Source organism: Periplaneta americana, chromosome 17 (genome assembly GCF_040183065.1).
Source record: "Periplaneta americana isolate PAMFEO1 chromosome 17, P.americana_PAMFEO1_priV1, whole genome shotgun sequence".
Lineage (NCBI taxonomy): Eukaryota > Metazoa > Arthropoda > Insecta > Blattodea > Blattidae > Periplaneta > Periplaneta americana.
This window is the reverse complement of record NC_091133.1, coordinates 70544289-70560349: the sequence shown is the minus strand read 5'-3', so window position 1 is coordinate 70560349 and position 16061 is coordinate 70544289. Positions and strand designations below refer to the sequence as shown.

The window sequence follows — 16061 nt, the reverse complement described above, 5'->3', positions numbered from 1 at the left end:
TCCCTATGCAACTGTATACTGCATAGCGCGCTGGACTAACAATGGCGGATTTGTCGGCATTTGCCGGCTCAAACGATTGCAGTACTCTGGATATCCACGGACTCTGCTCATCACAGACTCTTTCCCTAGCAGACGATAAAATGTATTGTACTTTTGATATCGTGTTCTTTTGAAAAATTATCACCTTCCTTCCCTTATTGAAATACGAAATACATAAGGTTTATATATTATTTTCATAAAGTATATATTATATTTTATAAACTCGCCTTCCTGGATCTTTCGGAAGGATAACTCTGATCTCTTTTTCTTAGAATTCATAGTGCAACAAACGTCTCCTTGTCCCATATTATTACTCAAATTATTGTATTTTAGCCATTTACAGTTATTACAACCGATAACGAACATTTCACAGTTTACACAACTTTTCACAACAATGCGAAATACGGCACAGTCAATACCTTTTCGATCTAGACCAGGCCGTAATATATGTTCGGGTTTTCTATTTCAGTGTATGTAGCTCAGTGAATTATTATATTATAACTTTATTGCGTATCATAGCTAAGTTTTATTTAGTGTAATGTGTCCATAAGTTCCCTTTACTTCTTGTTGCATAATATGTTGCAGAAATAATTACGAAACTGTGTTATTTTAATGTGAAGAGAATTTTACATGTTAACATAATCTTTTCGCATCAACATTTTAAGTTTAGAATGGAAGCTATTTTGAGGTTTAATAAAAAATAATTTATATTGTGATTTTAATATAGCACATCTACCTTCCTTGATAAAGACAGAAAATTTATCATACCACTCTTATGAAATTAGTTACTTCGTCTCTTAGGTAGTAGATAAATACAATAATTCAATACTCAATTGTAGTATTAAAATACAGAGAAACTGAATGTGCAAAGTATCATATATGACATTGTGCTTAATTATAATGTATAATTGCGAATTTAGGAATTTAAGATATAGTAAACATAACCTATAATATTTCCATATGAATGGCAGGGCATTGGAGACCACTAAAATTAGACAGAAAGGGGCAACTGGGACAGTAAACATAACCTGTAATTTCAACATATCTAAATATTCGTGCGGTGCAACTGAAAATTATTGAATCGTGCATAAATATATGTACAATAATTTCGCAATATTTAATCGAAATAAAGGCAGGTAGGTCTATTACACATACTAACAACGTAATTTTCACACCAAAAATGATATTACACCTTAACTCGCAAGGAATTGTGTCTGAAGTGTCTCCTAATCATTGTTTTAAATTTTATTAATGCAATTACACTACATTTTAGAGAAATATATGTTACTTTTAATGCATTCCAATTAATTTATATGGTTGAAACGCCGCCCTTCGTGATCGGTTTAAGCGAGTCACATGGTCTGCCTTACGGCCTGTATTAGATCATGATGCCAGTGACACAGTCTATTGCTCCAAGCGGCTAGCAACTATCGCGAGAAATGCAAAAAATCACCCCAAGCTTCGCGACTGTATATACTAGACTGTGGCTTTACTATGCTGCATATCTCTACTTAAAACTACGTATGGATGTGTTCATACAAGAGAAATTCTAGGAGAAACAAGGGGAATACCAGGGAGAAAAGAAGAATACAAGAACAAGGGAGAAGACAAGGAGGACAAGAGAAAGACAAAGAGAACAAGGAGAATACAAAGAGAACACAATGAGTACAAGAAGATTAAGAGCAACAAGGGGAATAAAATGAGAACAAACGAAATAAAGAGAAAACAAAGGGAATAAAAGGAGAACAAGGGAAAGACAATGAAAACAAAAGAAAGACAAGGAGAATAAGGGGAGAATAATGAATACAAGGAGAACACAGACACGGTGTTCCCATGTGGGGTACATTACTCAAAATATTACATGGTCTGCCCAAGATATAACCGCTCTCCCTTTTTCGAAGCCCTTAGCAGACTGGAATACTGTGGAGACGAGAAAAAGAGTAAAATCCCACATTCCTTCTACAGCGACTCTACTCAGTCGACAGTGTTAAATGTGAGATTAGACAGTTAGTTTGTGCGCTGCCGGCGGTGGGTAGTGTTTGAAGTCTCGTGGAAATAACTTATAATGTCTATTCTTCACGGTCTAACACAGAACAAATCACATTATCCCCTGAACTCTACCTCCTCCTTACACAAGTTACTGACACGGGGTTCCTTTGTGGCGTCACGGCAACATGCTGAAGTCTCTGCTGTAAGTTGAGGAAGGTAGAAACATGTTTAAATAAACAGCTACACATTATTTCAGATTACTTTGATTTGGTTTTGACATTATTTTGATCTGATATTAGTTTCGATTTGATTTTGATTTTGAGTTTTTAACTTTAAAGGGAGAGACGAGTGAAATTTTGGTCACTTTCAGTCGCATTTTCGTTTTTTTCTTTTTCTTTTTTTTTCCGGAAAATATTAATCAGCAATCTCTTGTTATATGTTCAGCAAGTTTCAGTGCTCTGCGGCGTTTGGAAGAATAAAAATTATGTCGTACTTAAGTGGCTGCATTCTTGAATTTGAATGGCATGCAGATTTTACACACTTTTTTTCCAGCACAATTCGTAATTTTCAAAGTGTAAATCCTCTTCAATTCTGATACTAGGAACAATAAATTGTACTGCATGTTCTGTTTAAGCCTACTGTAGCTAACAAAACACATCACATATCACAATACCAATACTCACAAAATTGCAACTTCATTCAGAAAACTAAAATACAAGATAGCATACAAAACAAATAACACAACACAGAAATATCTAAATAATCACATTAAACATTCAAAAAAATATAATTCAACTGGCGTTTACAAACTAAAATGCTATAGTTGTCCACATTTTTACATGGGTCAGACAGGAAGATCCTTTCATACAAGATATAATGAACGTATTAAAGCTATAACCAAACCTTACATCACATCAAATTACGCAGAACACATTATCAACAATAACCATGACTACAGTAATATAGAAACATATATGGAAATTTTACACATCACACCAAAAAGTCCACAGTTAAACATCTTAGAGCAATACGAAATATATAAACATACAATAACATACCCACAACATATACTTAATACACAATTACAGTTCAATACCCACACATTATTCGATGTCATGATACGTCATAACACACAAACAACCAGCCCCCACCATAAGAGCAACACACCCCCACCCCTACAACCGACAAATGCACATCGCAGAATTCAAGATCACCAGTAGTTCAGGAGACACTGATGAAGACGTAACATCACGTCGAAACGGGCGTCTGTCCAAGATATATACCTTTTTAAAACATTTTAACACTTTTTAACGTGTGACTAAACAATTTTATGTTTTTAATTAACAAAGTGTTAACGTGAACTATAATCAATGAAAACACTATCATTTTTATCCTCCTGAGTCCTGAGAGTACAGTATACAATACCATACCACTGTCTACTATATACAGTCACGAAGCTTGAGTTGTGAGGGTGCTAGAAATAATAGACTGTGCCGTTACTATTTCGCATTGTCTGTAATGAGGCGATATTAGCGATCCTAGTGGTGAGCAACTATTAATGGATGCATATTTACTACATATCGAGCTTCGTGACTATATACTAGACTGTGACCATACTGTATGCATCCTTTTTCTTCTTCTGATACGGTTGCTTCGTTTTATTACGATAAATATGTATCAAGGGATCTACTCTAGCATAACTCTTCCGAGTATCCATTTCACATATATTTCATCTCCTAATACCAATCTGACACATCTCAAGAGATGTGTGGCGGCAGTTGTTGTGGTATTCTTGTATGTTTGTAACAAATCATCTATGGCGTTGGATTAAATAATAATTGTGCTTCCCCTCTCTTGGCTGTGACATTGCCTGTAGCCTGCATTTATGCATTTCGTTAGCCATCAAACCTAATTCTCGGACCCAGCCTTTCAATTACGCGGTCAAGTTGAATGGTTTATGACGTTTGCTCAAGTTCCATAAATCTTGCAATCACCGCGAACGTGTAATTAGAGAAAGAGAACAAACATTGCTGCAATAAATAGTTCATTCTCTACTTATGACGCTGTCAACTTATTTAGTGTTCATCTTTCTTACTTGAATTCTTCTCTCTTCATGTTTTCTTCCTTCATGATTTTCTTCTTTTCTTTATTATTTTTTTTCCTTTTCATCTCCCTTTCCCTTTCTTATTTTATTTTCTTTTCCTTTATATCTTTCCTCCATCTTCTAATACCTTTCTGGTAGAATATTCTTGCAGTTTCATTTCTTTCTCTTTGCCTTAATTCATTCCTGTCTCTTTCTTTAATTTTTCCTTTATTCCTCTTTCTTCTTCATCTTTTTCCCATTTCTTTATTTTCTTTCTTTTCGCCGTGATTTTCCTTATTTCCTCTCCTTTTTATGTCCTACTTTTCTCTCTTTTACTTTATCTATTTCTTTTCACTTTCTATTTTATGTATCTTTCACTAATTTTTCCTTATTTTACTTCGTCTTCCATCCCTTATATTTTTCCATTTACCCCATGTTGCATATTCCATTCTTGCTTCCTCACTTCATTTTCTTTGTCTGTTTTCTCGTTCAGATTGTTTTCTTTCTCTTTCGATTTTCATTTCCAGTTTCCATCTTTGTTTCTCACGTTTGTTTTTCATTTTCTTCTCTCTCATCCATTCTATCTCTATTTCTTTTTTTTTTTTCCTTTGTTACTCATTTTCCATTGTAAATATTTTATTTCATTTTCCTTTTTCCCTTCACTTTTTCTTTATCTTTTCCTTCCTTTCCGTTTCATTATGCCTTCCTTTTCCTTTCCTTCTCGTTTATTTTTGGCTTATTTTCTTGCTTACTATTTTTATGCCTTCATTTTTCTTTTTTCCTCTAGCTCCTTCTCTCTTCTTCCTCCTTTCTTTGAGCCTCACCCTCAGTTTTCCTCTCTTTCTGTTTGTTTATATCTCCCTTTACTTTCTTTTCTGTTTTCTTTCGCTATCTTTATTCTTCCCATTTCCTTTCTTTCTGCTTTCTTTATGCCTTCCTTGTGTTTTTCTCTTTCTTTATGCATTTCTCTTTTTTGCCTTTTTCTTTCTTTTACTCTTTTTTTTGTATTTCCCTTTTCTTTTCTTTCTCTTTGTGCTTCCCATTTCCTTTCTTTCTGTTTTCTTTATGTCTTCCTTGTGCTTTCTTTCTCTTTCTTTATGCCTTTCTTTTTCTTCCTCTTTTTCACTTCCTTTTTCTTTCTTTCTCTTTTGTATTTGCCTTTTCTTTTCTTTCTCTTTGTGCTTCCCATTTCATTCCTTTCTGCTTTCTTTATACCTTCCTTGTGTTTTTTTCTCTTTCTTTATGCCTTTCTCTGGCTTTCTCTTTTTTGCCTTCCTTTTTCCTTTCTTTTTCTCTTTTTTGGATTTCCCTTTTCTTTTCTTTCTCTTTCTTTGTGCTTCGCATTTCCTTTATTTCTGCTTTCTTTATGCCTTGTGCTATCTTTCTCTTTCTTTATGCCTTATTTTTTATTTCTCTTTTTGCCTTCTTTTTTCCTTCTTTTCCTCTTTTTTGAATCTTCCTTTTCTTTTCTTTCTGCTTTCTTTGTGCCTCCGATTTCCTGTTTTTCTCTTTCTTTATGCTTCTCTTTTCTTTTCTTTTCTTTCTGCTTCTTTGTACCTTTCTTTTGCTATCTTTCTCTTTCTTTATGCCACCCTTTTTCTTTCTCTTTCATTTAGCTTTATTTTCCTTTCTCTTTTATTTGTCCCTCCATTTTACTTTCTTTTTCTTTCTCTTTTCTTTCTCCCTTGCTTTATCTTTCTTTATATTTTTCTTGTGCTTTCGTTCTTCTGTCTTTCTCTTTTCTTTCGGCTTTCATTTTGACTTCTTTTTTTCTTTTCCTTTTTTTTATTTTCCCTCGTCCCTACTTCTTTTCATTTCACATTCCCCTCTTCCTCCGTTCATTTTTCTTCCGAATTTCCCCCTTCTGTTTTTCACTTTCCTCTTTTCTTGCCACTTAGGCCCTTAATTTCTTGTTTCTTTATTTTCGTTTTTCTCTTTCTCCCTATTCCACTATCTTTCTATTTTTTCTTGTCCTGTCGGATCTTTCCTCCACAGCTCTCTTCCGCAGGCTTTTCTCTCAGTGTCGTTTTGTATCACATTCAGTGGGTAATATGTATCGTCCTTCTACTCATCTTCTCTCTCTCTCTCTCTCTCTCTCTCTCTCTCTCTCTCTTCCGCTATTTGTGTCTCTCTCCCTTCTTTTTGTCTGTCGATATTAGTTAACAATGTCATCATTTCAATGATTCTGAACAGTCTCCGTGGTTTAAACATCTCACTACATAAAGAAATTTTCTTTTATTTGTCATTTGTAAAAGTTTAACAGTCCTCCACCGCACAGCAACCAGTAACTCAAAACAGAAAGATCCTGGATTCGATCTCGGACTGATCCTGTGAGCTTATTTAAAAGTAGAAATGGAATATCTCCAGAGGTATAGGCCTATTAATTCATACCTGAACACTTCAGCTTCGGTGACCCTATTCTATTTACCACTATTATAGCATCAAAAGGAGGAGTTAATTGGACAGCTCTGAACCCTTAATAGGATTTAGAAGTTAAATCGCATTCCCTTCCGGCGGTATTCTGTGTCTCTGGCTCATGATGCTAAGCAATTGATAAAAGCCTACTATTCTGAGGCATAATGAACGACATTCGTGAGTTATGTGCCGGGCAGTCTCTTGTAGACCAAAAAGTTTGCTTTGAGTTTTCAATACATAGTCTCTATGTACTGTATGTGTGCATTGACGTGTAATATGCATATCTTAATGGTATTTCTGTCGTATACTTATCATTCAAAGTGGGTGATTACACAGAATAGTCTTACACTTCATATTATATATTATGTTTATTTGGACAAACGTTTTCGCCTTGTATAAGGCATCATCAAGTCCTTTGATTACAATTTATATTGAACACCAAATCAAGGATTAACAACAAAAAACTAATTATGTACAACAAAGTATTAATCTTTTCCACTCGAATGAGTCCATTTGGAATCACTAACATTTCTGTAATCTCTTACTCATATGATTTGCCTGATGATTCCATTTCGTATACTCAGAAGTAGTTTCGTTCTTTACTGATAGATTGCAGCAGCCGCAGCCAGCTGTTATTTGGAAGAGGATTGCTTTGTTCTTTTGTTTCTCCACAAAAACAAATTAAGCTTAGAAAGGGTTAATATTAAAAAGCATGTTCAATTATAAGATATAGATTTTTTTAGAACAAATTGAGTCTTGCATGATCATAATAATTGTCATTTTATTGAGAATATAGGCTAAATGGCTTATTCCGGCCTCATACATTTTTTTTAGTGTGGTTGTAATTTCTTCTTCCGAAAGGGGTGTACTTAAACATTTCCTCTAGTAATTCTATTAATCCTGTAAGTGCTTTGTTTACACTGTATTTCCGATTTTACTGAATCCCTCTCAAGTTATGTTCTTAAGTCTAAGCTTTGTTTATCTCATTTCCTGAAGTTGCGACTCTTGCTTAAAGCTAAGGCTCTTACCGTCCGATCGGATTTCAAGCACTATGAAAGACGTGCTTTCTCGTTCAGACTTCCTTAAATATTTTTTATCCGTTTTACAGCGTCTGGTGATTAGTAAGCTGCCCTTTTCGCAAAATAATACTAGAGTGTTTCTTTTAGTTCTATTGGTTCATACAGTATACGTCACTTTTGCTTGTATATTTGCTATAATAAATTAAGATTTATTTATTTATTTATTTATTTATTTATTTATTTATTTATTTATTTATTTATTTATTTATTTATTTATTTATTTATTTATTTATTTATTTATTTATTTATTTATTTATTTATTTATTTATTTAATGCTAGTAAATTACAAACGAATACAAGTTAATATAATACGAACTAGCCCACTCCTGGATGGGTAAAACCAATACAAATAAAATAAAATTGAGTGTGAATAAATCACAAATTAAAAAGTGTTGAATAACTTTAAACCTAAACTATAAGTCCAATACTTACATATTTACTGGCTTTTAAGGAACCCGGAGATTCATTGCCACCCTCACATAAGCCCGTCATTGGTCCCTATCCTGAGCAAGATTATTCCAGTCTCTATCATCGTATCCCACCTCCCTCAAATCCATTTTAATATTATCTTCCCATCTAGCCTACGTCTCGGTCTCTCCAAAGGTCTTTTTCCCTCCGGCCTCCCAACTAACACTCTATATGAATTTCTGGATTCGCCCATATGTGCTACATGCCCTGCCCATCTCAAACTTCTGGATTTTTTTTTCGTTTTTTTACTTGGTTATTTAACGACGCTGTATCAACTACGAGGGATTTAATGTTCCTAATTATGTCAGGTGAAGAATACAATGCGTGCAGTTCTGTGTTGTGTAACTTTCTCCATTCTCCTGTAACTTCATCCCTCTTAGCCCCAAATATTTTCCTAAGTGCCTTATTCTCAAACACCCTTAACCTATGTTCCTCTCTCAAAGTGAGAGTCCAAGTTTCACAACCATATAGAACAACCGGTAATATAACTGTTTTATAAATTCAATACACTTTTTTATTTTATTATTAACTTGGAGAGGGTTAGTGGTTAAAATGTTATTACAATAAAATTTGTTTAATAATCTAAGACTTTGACTCATGCTATGATAAAAAGCTGCATTGGTTTTACGTTCAGGTTCAAATAAACGCAGAAAATTTATATTTTGGTTCTGTATTTATGTATATAAATTTCAAAATTATTAAGATTTTTGTGAAATATTTTAATAAAATAATAAATTTGTTTCATGTTGAAAACTTTGAAATGTTTAAACAACAGATCAGTTGAGTAATCTTTCTACTTTTTTTTAAACAAATTTTCATACTTTTTGTAGTAACATTAACGGATAAAGGTTTGATTTATAAGTTCCACACAATCCTGTAATACAATACATAAATAGAGATTGAAATAATACTAAATAAATTGTACGTAAACAGTCAGTTGACAAACTATTTCTTAGAACAACAAAGTAATATATTGTTTTACGTAATTTGTTACAAATATAATGAATATGATTATTCCATTTTGAATGATTGTCAATAATTATAGCCCTACGTAAGCTCATTAACTTCATTAAATTGAACAATTGCAATTTATAAGTTAGTACTTCAATTTGCTGATACTTTGAGATAAGGTATCAGCTTGGAACCTAAGATAATTTAACTCCTGGTTACACCTATGTTTGTATCTTCAACGGTATTCTTTTCTTTTAATTTGTTCTGGTCAACTTCATATTTAATAATTACCCTTCTGAAACCCATTGCTATCTAAAAAATCTCATTTTAGTGATTTTCAGTCTTTTTCATCTCTTGTTTTGAAGAACCCAAGTTTAGAACCAAAACAACAGTGTTCGTGTTCATGCATGCTATTTCTATACAGCCTCAGTAATTCATTTTTTAGCCTATGAAAAACTGCTAAAATGGATTGTAATGATGACAAGAATGACAAAGAATTTATTTAAATTATTAAGTGTTTATGTTTTGTGTTAATGTGGAATTGTCAGCCACCATTTGCAGTAGAGTATCATTATACTGTATGCATCATTTTGTGTTTTGCAGCTCTGCGGCGTTCCGACGGTGAATACGTAATCAACGGCAATTGGGCCATCAACTGGTCGGGCGAGTACGAGGCCGTGGGGACCCGCTTCACGTATCGACGCCAGGATGCCAGCAACGGCGAGCTCATCGAGTCGCCTGGACCGCTGCTCGAGCCTGTTGACCTCATGGTAAGCATGCAAGGTCGAGATCATTACATTTTACTCTCCAGTTGCAGATATTGCGACTCATTTAAAATCGTAGGCTTTCAAAGAGGGCAAGGCTTTTGGGTATTTAAACCATGCACCCTATGTACGAATATTAAATGCTAAATATTTACATCATTATAGTCCACATTTCATTAATAATTTTATTCAAAACTGTATGTAATAAGTGAGACTTCGCGTATATTTCAAGTAATTAACATTATTGTCCCGCACCGTGGCTATCGTGGTCTAAGGCATCCTGCCTAGGACTCGCGTTACGGAATGCGCACTAGTTCGAATCCCCATGGGGGAAGAAATTTTCTCATGAAATATCGACCAGTGTATGGGACCGTGATGCATTTGGGGAGCTACGATAGGTAGCGAAAATCCGGTTTCGCAAACCAGCTATAATGACTGGGGGATCATCGTGCTAACCACACGATACCTCCATTCTGGTTGGATGATCGTCCACCTCTGCTTCGGCATGTGGGCGTGAGGCCAGCAGCCGGCTTGTCGGTCTTGGTCCTTCATGGGCTGTAGCGCCATGGATTTACTTTTTAATTAACATTATTATTATTATTATTATTATTATTATTATTATTATTATTATTATTATTATTAGGCTATTATTATTATTACCTAGATCTTGTGGCATTTTACGGGTATCAATAAATCACAGTGAAGTTCAGTGAAATATATTATTGTGCTTCTTGTCTATAACTCATAAATTTCGCTAAAGAGCCTTCAGACGATGTTGCACAGACTTCTGCATTGCCATAAACGTATTGTTACAGATATCCACACATCTAACAACTCCCTGAATAGTAATATTGCCGATATAACTACTGGCAAGATTTGAACATCATATGTTTTCCTAAATGGTAGTCTGTAAATTTATTTGAGGCGCTGGGTGCAACAACAGCTTAATTCTACTTAAGTTGTTATTCCAGCGATGACATTTTCATAGTCTTCCCTGTCTTCTCTATCGACTATAAAAGTTGTATTTCATTTAGTTGACCCTAAATGGTAGGAGAGTTCATTATGTGAAGTTTAATTAACTCACAGCTGAGGTTCTCGTAAATTTATTGGTAAAATCAAAACCCCTTGTGGCATTATCTGTGATAAAGTAAAGTATTTTTCTACAGTAAATATTTAAGTTATTATTATTATTATTATTATTATTATTATTATTATTATTATTATTATTATTATTATTATTAAATTCAGTTTATTTAACACATGAAGAGGTTGCGAAATGGAAAAACCTATATTATAATGAAATTCATACAAGCTGTAGAGTTTTAAGAACAAATTTGTCAACGCTTTCAAGCGTAAACAATGTCATTTTTTAAGAAGTCGCTATTTAGAACTGTGTCCTTCCTATTTCTTTGACTACGCACCATTTTCAGTTTGCATTCAGAGAGACTTAATATCTCAGACAACTATGAGAATAACACAGAATGCTTAATTTTTCAGGTTATTTATCAACAGCCCAATCCAGGCATCAAGTATGAGTACATGCTTCCAATGAAGCCTGGCGATGTCACTCCAGCTATGATGGCAGTTCCACCAATTCCTCGAAATGCTAACGACAACGGTATCATAGCACCGCCCCTCTTAGTTCCACCAGGTAGTTGTCACTTTTATCACATTTCATTCCGTGACGGAATTGTATAATACGATGGTCATTTCATAAGCCATGGCAACTATATTATATCGTCAATAAAGCTGCAAAATTCACTATATGCGATTGAAGGTCACTGGAATATATTTCGCAATGCTAGTACCAAACTGGTTCAGGTACAGGAGGCAATGGGTAAGGGAAATTGAAAGATGCGTAAATATAAATCATTGTTTTATTATGCACAAAAGAAAACAAAGTACATTACTCACAGCTAACACCCTTCAAAACAATCTCCTAAGGCTTCCACATATATTTGCCAACAATGATGCAGGTGTTGAATACCATCGGTTGTGTGCGATTCGTCTATGTGTACCATCTCTTGTCGAAACACTGTTAAGAGTCCTCCCTGTTTGTAAACCGCTTCCCATGCAGCGGCTTGTTCAACTGCGGAATGAGTTGAAAGCCGCATGGACTAAGATCAGGCGAGTAGGGAGGATGTTCCAACGCACTACCAACCAATGCTTCTCGTAGCTCCGAATGACACTTACGAGCATGTCTGCCACGAAGAACTGCAGTTTTCACGTATGACTAATGTTCAACTTTACTTATATCCATCTTGAAGCACAGCCTCTAGCATACTAATTTTTGCATATAGGCTATTGTCAACTAGACACCATTGCACACAGATGCAATCTGGCGGTGGCATCTCGTACAGTGTACAACAGATTTTCAAACTTGTACACTGAACTAATCACATTTTCGGTTATTCGGAAGATATAACATAGTGTTTATTTCATTAATTTATACAGTAAACTATCTTTTGCCTTCCCTGATTACTTTATTGCTGATTCTTATTTATGTTAAAGTAACAAATATAAGCTTGTACTTGCTATTTTGCAGAAGGAAATTGTGCCAGAAAATGGAAGGAGCCCATATGTTTAAGAAGGGGGAAAAGACTAACTGCAGTAACTTTCGAGGAATATCACTTTCGTTGACGTCGTAAAAAATGTTGTCCAATATTCTTTTGAGAAGATTAACTTTATATGTAGATTAAATTATTGGCTATCATCATTGTGGTTTTAGGCATAATAGATCGATCATTAATCAGATTTTTTTAATTCGACAGATATTGGAGAAAAAAATGGAAGTATAGCCTAAGTGCACAGAGTACATCAGTTATTCCTATATTTCAAAAAACATATGACTCGTATAAGAAGTTTTATATAATATTCTTATTGAATTATGCAGTCCCAAGAAACTAGTTCGATTAATTAAAATCTATCTCAATTAAATGTACAGCAGAGTCCGTATAGGCCAGTATCTGTCTGACGCTTTCCCAATTCAATGCGGGCTAAAGCAAGGAGATTCACTATCACATTTACTTTTTAACTTTGCTCTAGAATATGCCATTAGGAAAGTTCAGGATAACAAAGATTTGGAATTTAATGGTTTACATCAGCTACTTGTTTATGCGGATGACGTGAATGTGTTAGGAGAAAATCCACAGAGTATTAGGTAAGAATTTTTATCCTTTGAAAAGGTGGAAAAATTCAAATACTTTGAAGCAACAATAACAGAATATAAATGACACTCGAGAGGAAATTAAACGCAGAATAAATATGGGAAATGACCGTCATTATTCGGTTGAGAAACTTTTGTCATCCAGTCTGCTTCAAAATAACTGAAGTTAGAATTTACTGTATAAAACAGTTATATTACCATTTTTCTTAAACGCAAGTGGTTTACAACAATTAAAATCTTGTAATAAATTAAATGTAATAATTCAATTAATGATGATTGCAAATGTTCTATTCTGAAGGGAACTACGCAAGTGAAGTACTTAGGAATTATTATTGACCAGCATTTAAAGTGGGATAAACATATTTCTTATTTATGTAACAGACTTGGTAAAACAATTAATAAATTTGTAATTCTTCGCTCTTGCATCGCTACAAACTCTCAGACTCACTTCACTATTGAGACACTGCGTTTTTTCAGTGTATTTTACTTACTGGAACAGTATACTTCAGTGTTGAAATCATATTCTTTCTGCACATGTCTTACATAAACAGCCACGTTTCCTTCCAGCTCACAAATACGACGTAACTAAAAGGAAATATATCGCATGACCAGGTCACTATTTTAGGCCCAATAAATTATACCTTGTTTTACACATATAATTGCAAAGATCACCTTTGTAGTAGTGGACCATGAAATATTTTCTTCTCGAACGATTTGCTTTAATAGTATTTTTAGTGTGTAAAATAGTTAGGATTCCACTGAAGTTTTTTTAATGTTCCTATCAATTTTAAACACTGAGTTTCTTGGAAAAAAAGGCAAAGTAATGTGAAAAGCGATTATAATATATAAATAGCTAGTATATCATGAGAATATGTTCAGAATTATGTGGTTTTATCCTTGTTAAAATACATCGACCTCGCCAGTGTTTAAATCAGTGAAGACGGGTACAAAATTTTCATTTTCTTAAAGAGTAATAGTGTGCTCCGCCCCACCCTCCGACAACTTTTCTTTTTTGTAAGCTGATCGCTCTCATGCCAGCAAGTGATTCATACTGGTAGCCAATCGGAGCTGAGTCAGTTGTCCATAAAACATTATTTATCATAATATAAAGTGTAAATTACATGAACTTCTGTCATTACAATATTTCAAATTTTTTCTCAATGATGTGCGGTATGTTATAATTAGGGGGTGGATGTTGATGACCTAAAAATCTACTGAATATCATCATTAAAATGCTCTTAAACTAATGGAAAAATGACATGAAATTAAAAGAAAATGACATTTAAATATTATTCACACTACTCGCACCACAACTTCTTAAAAATTAGTCACCTTGTTTCAATGACAGCCCTGCAAATCTCGGAGAGAGGAGGCAACTTCCTGGAATTTAGCTAAGATAAAGGAAAAGAACATGCAACAAAATGAAGGTTTTAAGGGAACACTATAGATTTTAATGAGAGTTTACAATGTGTTTCAATCAGAGGTGGTCCATGACAGTGCCTTCATTCTCCTCCTCCTCCTTCCGCGCTTCACTTTTGCTACGATATCTTCCAGATGAGGGAGTGTGAATGACAAAACAAATTGTGGGCGCAGCGTGCATTCTTGTAATCTTTGTGTTAAAAATACTGTCTAGTACAGTAGACATCCCTTCCGAACCATGTTGAGGACACAAAGTCCTGTCCAGGACATGGTGAAAGTTTCCTCCTTTCAAAACATAAATTCTAAAGACACCTTCGTACCGACAAAAGAACAGTAGCGGTCAAAGTCCTCATTTAAACTAAGCTGCTGTCAAGCATTTTATATTACTTCCGTTGTGTAAAGTGAAGCCTTCAGTGGAATGAGAGATGGATTTCCAAACTATATAACTAAAACTTCACTGTTATTCACTTATTAAGTAGGTAATTACTATTGACCTATTTGGTTAAAAAATGATTTAACACACCTATCAGTAAAGAAGAAAGTAAAATGCATTCCAAATGATCTAAAAGTTCTTCAAAGTATTAAAAATGACCAAAAAATGTCGAAAAAATATAAAATGACCTATTAGTTCAAAAACGTCAAAAAATGCAATATAAGAAATTACTTTTTATGTTGATATTCACTTGGAAATAGAAATATTAATAGGCATCGTCCTAATGTGAAAAATAAGGTGATGACTTTTCATCAAAATCCGCTCCCTAATTATAATAAATCAATTGTATTTCTAATATGTAATTGTATTTATCTTTTAAGGTCTGAATAATCCGACAGATGACCAAGACTTCAATACTGGACCTGGAATTGATGGACTCGACACCAGAAAGTAAGATTATAGTTACGCACACACACACACACACACAGATATATATATATATATATATATATATATATATATATATATATATATAATGTGCTTATATGCTTACAATCTCCTCTTTAATAAAATGAAAGTGTAGAAGCTGGCAATTAGAAAGCTTCATACGGCTTGAACGCTGCCTCGTCTTTCTCAATTTCAATTCCTGTGCGTCATCCACCTCCAGTTCTTGCTACTTCATAGTTCTATCCAAATTCTGGCTCCACGATGTACAGCTGTCAAAAGAAAAAGTGGCCGCTCTCCTGTATCAAAGTTCCCTTCGGGTATCTTCGCTACAATTCGGAGACAGGCGATGTTACATGTTGTTGGACCACGTTGCCTGATATCTACAGTTATAATTGAAGTATACTGTGTGTTATTCGATAGCATAATGGTAGCATTCAGGCGTCTTATTCCTGAGGTCCTGCGTTCGACTACAACCTCGTGCTTTTTATGTTCTTTTTTGTTCTGTTTTTGAGAGAGACAAACTAGACATAATGGCTCCTTTTTCTTTTATGATTATTTTAGCAATTAACATCAGGTTCATTAATATATTATGACATGACTTTATCATTATCATTATGATATTGTGGCTGCAAATGGAAAGAAAAAAGATTTTATTCTCAATAAAATATCTTTCGTGGCATAAACATAACAAATTTACTGGCGTCGGCCTTAAAATATTCAAACAATTAAGCGTTCAAAAAACAAAACAAAAAGCCATAATTCAATATTTAGTCTATCTTCCTCTTATCTCGATCATCTTGCAGTCGAG

At 34.1% G+C, this 16061-nt stretch overlaps 1 protein-coding gene across 1 annotated transcript in view; it reads left to right on the top strand.

Annotated features, from left to right (window-relative positions):
• The window catches only part of LOC138693473 (thrombospondin type-1 domain-containing protein 4-like), a 603922-nt gene that overhangs the window by 572809 nt on the left and 15052 nt on the right, over positions 1 to 16061 (top strand). The window contains exons 3-5 of the mRNA XM_069817459.1: positions 9628 to 9794; positions 11286 to 11439; positions 15187 to 15256. Coding sequence (XP_069673560.1) covers positions 9628 to 9794; positions 11286 to 11439; positions 15187 to 15256 — 391 coding nt within the window. The remainder of the gene's footprint in view (positions 1 to 9627; positions 9795 to 11285; positions 11440 to 15186; positions 15257 to 16061) is intronic.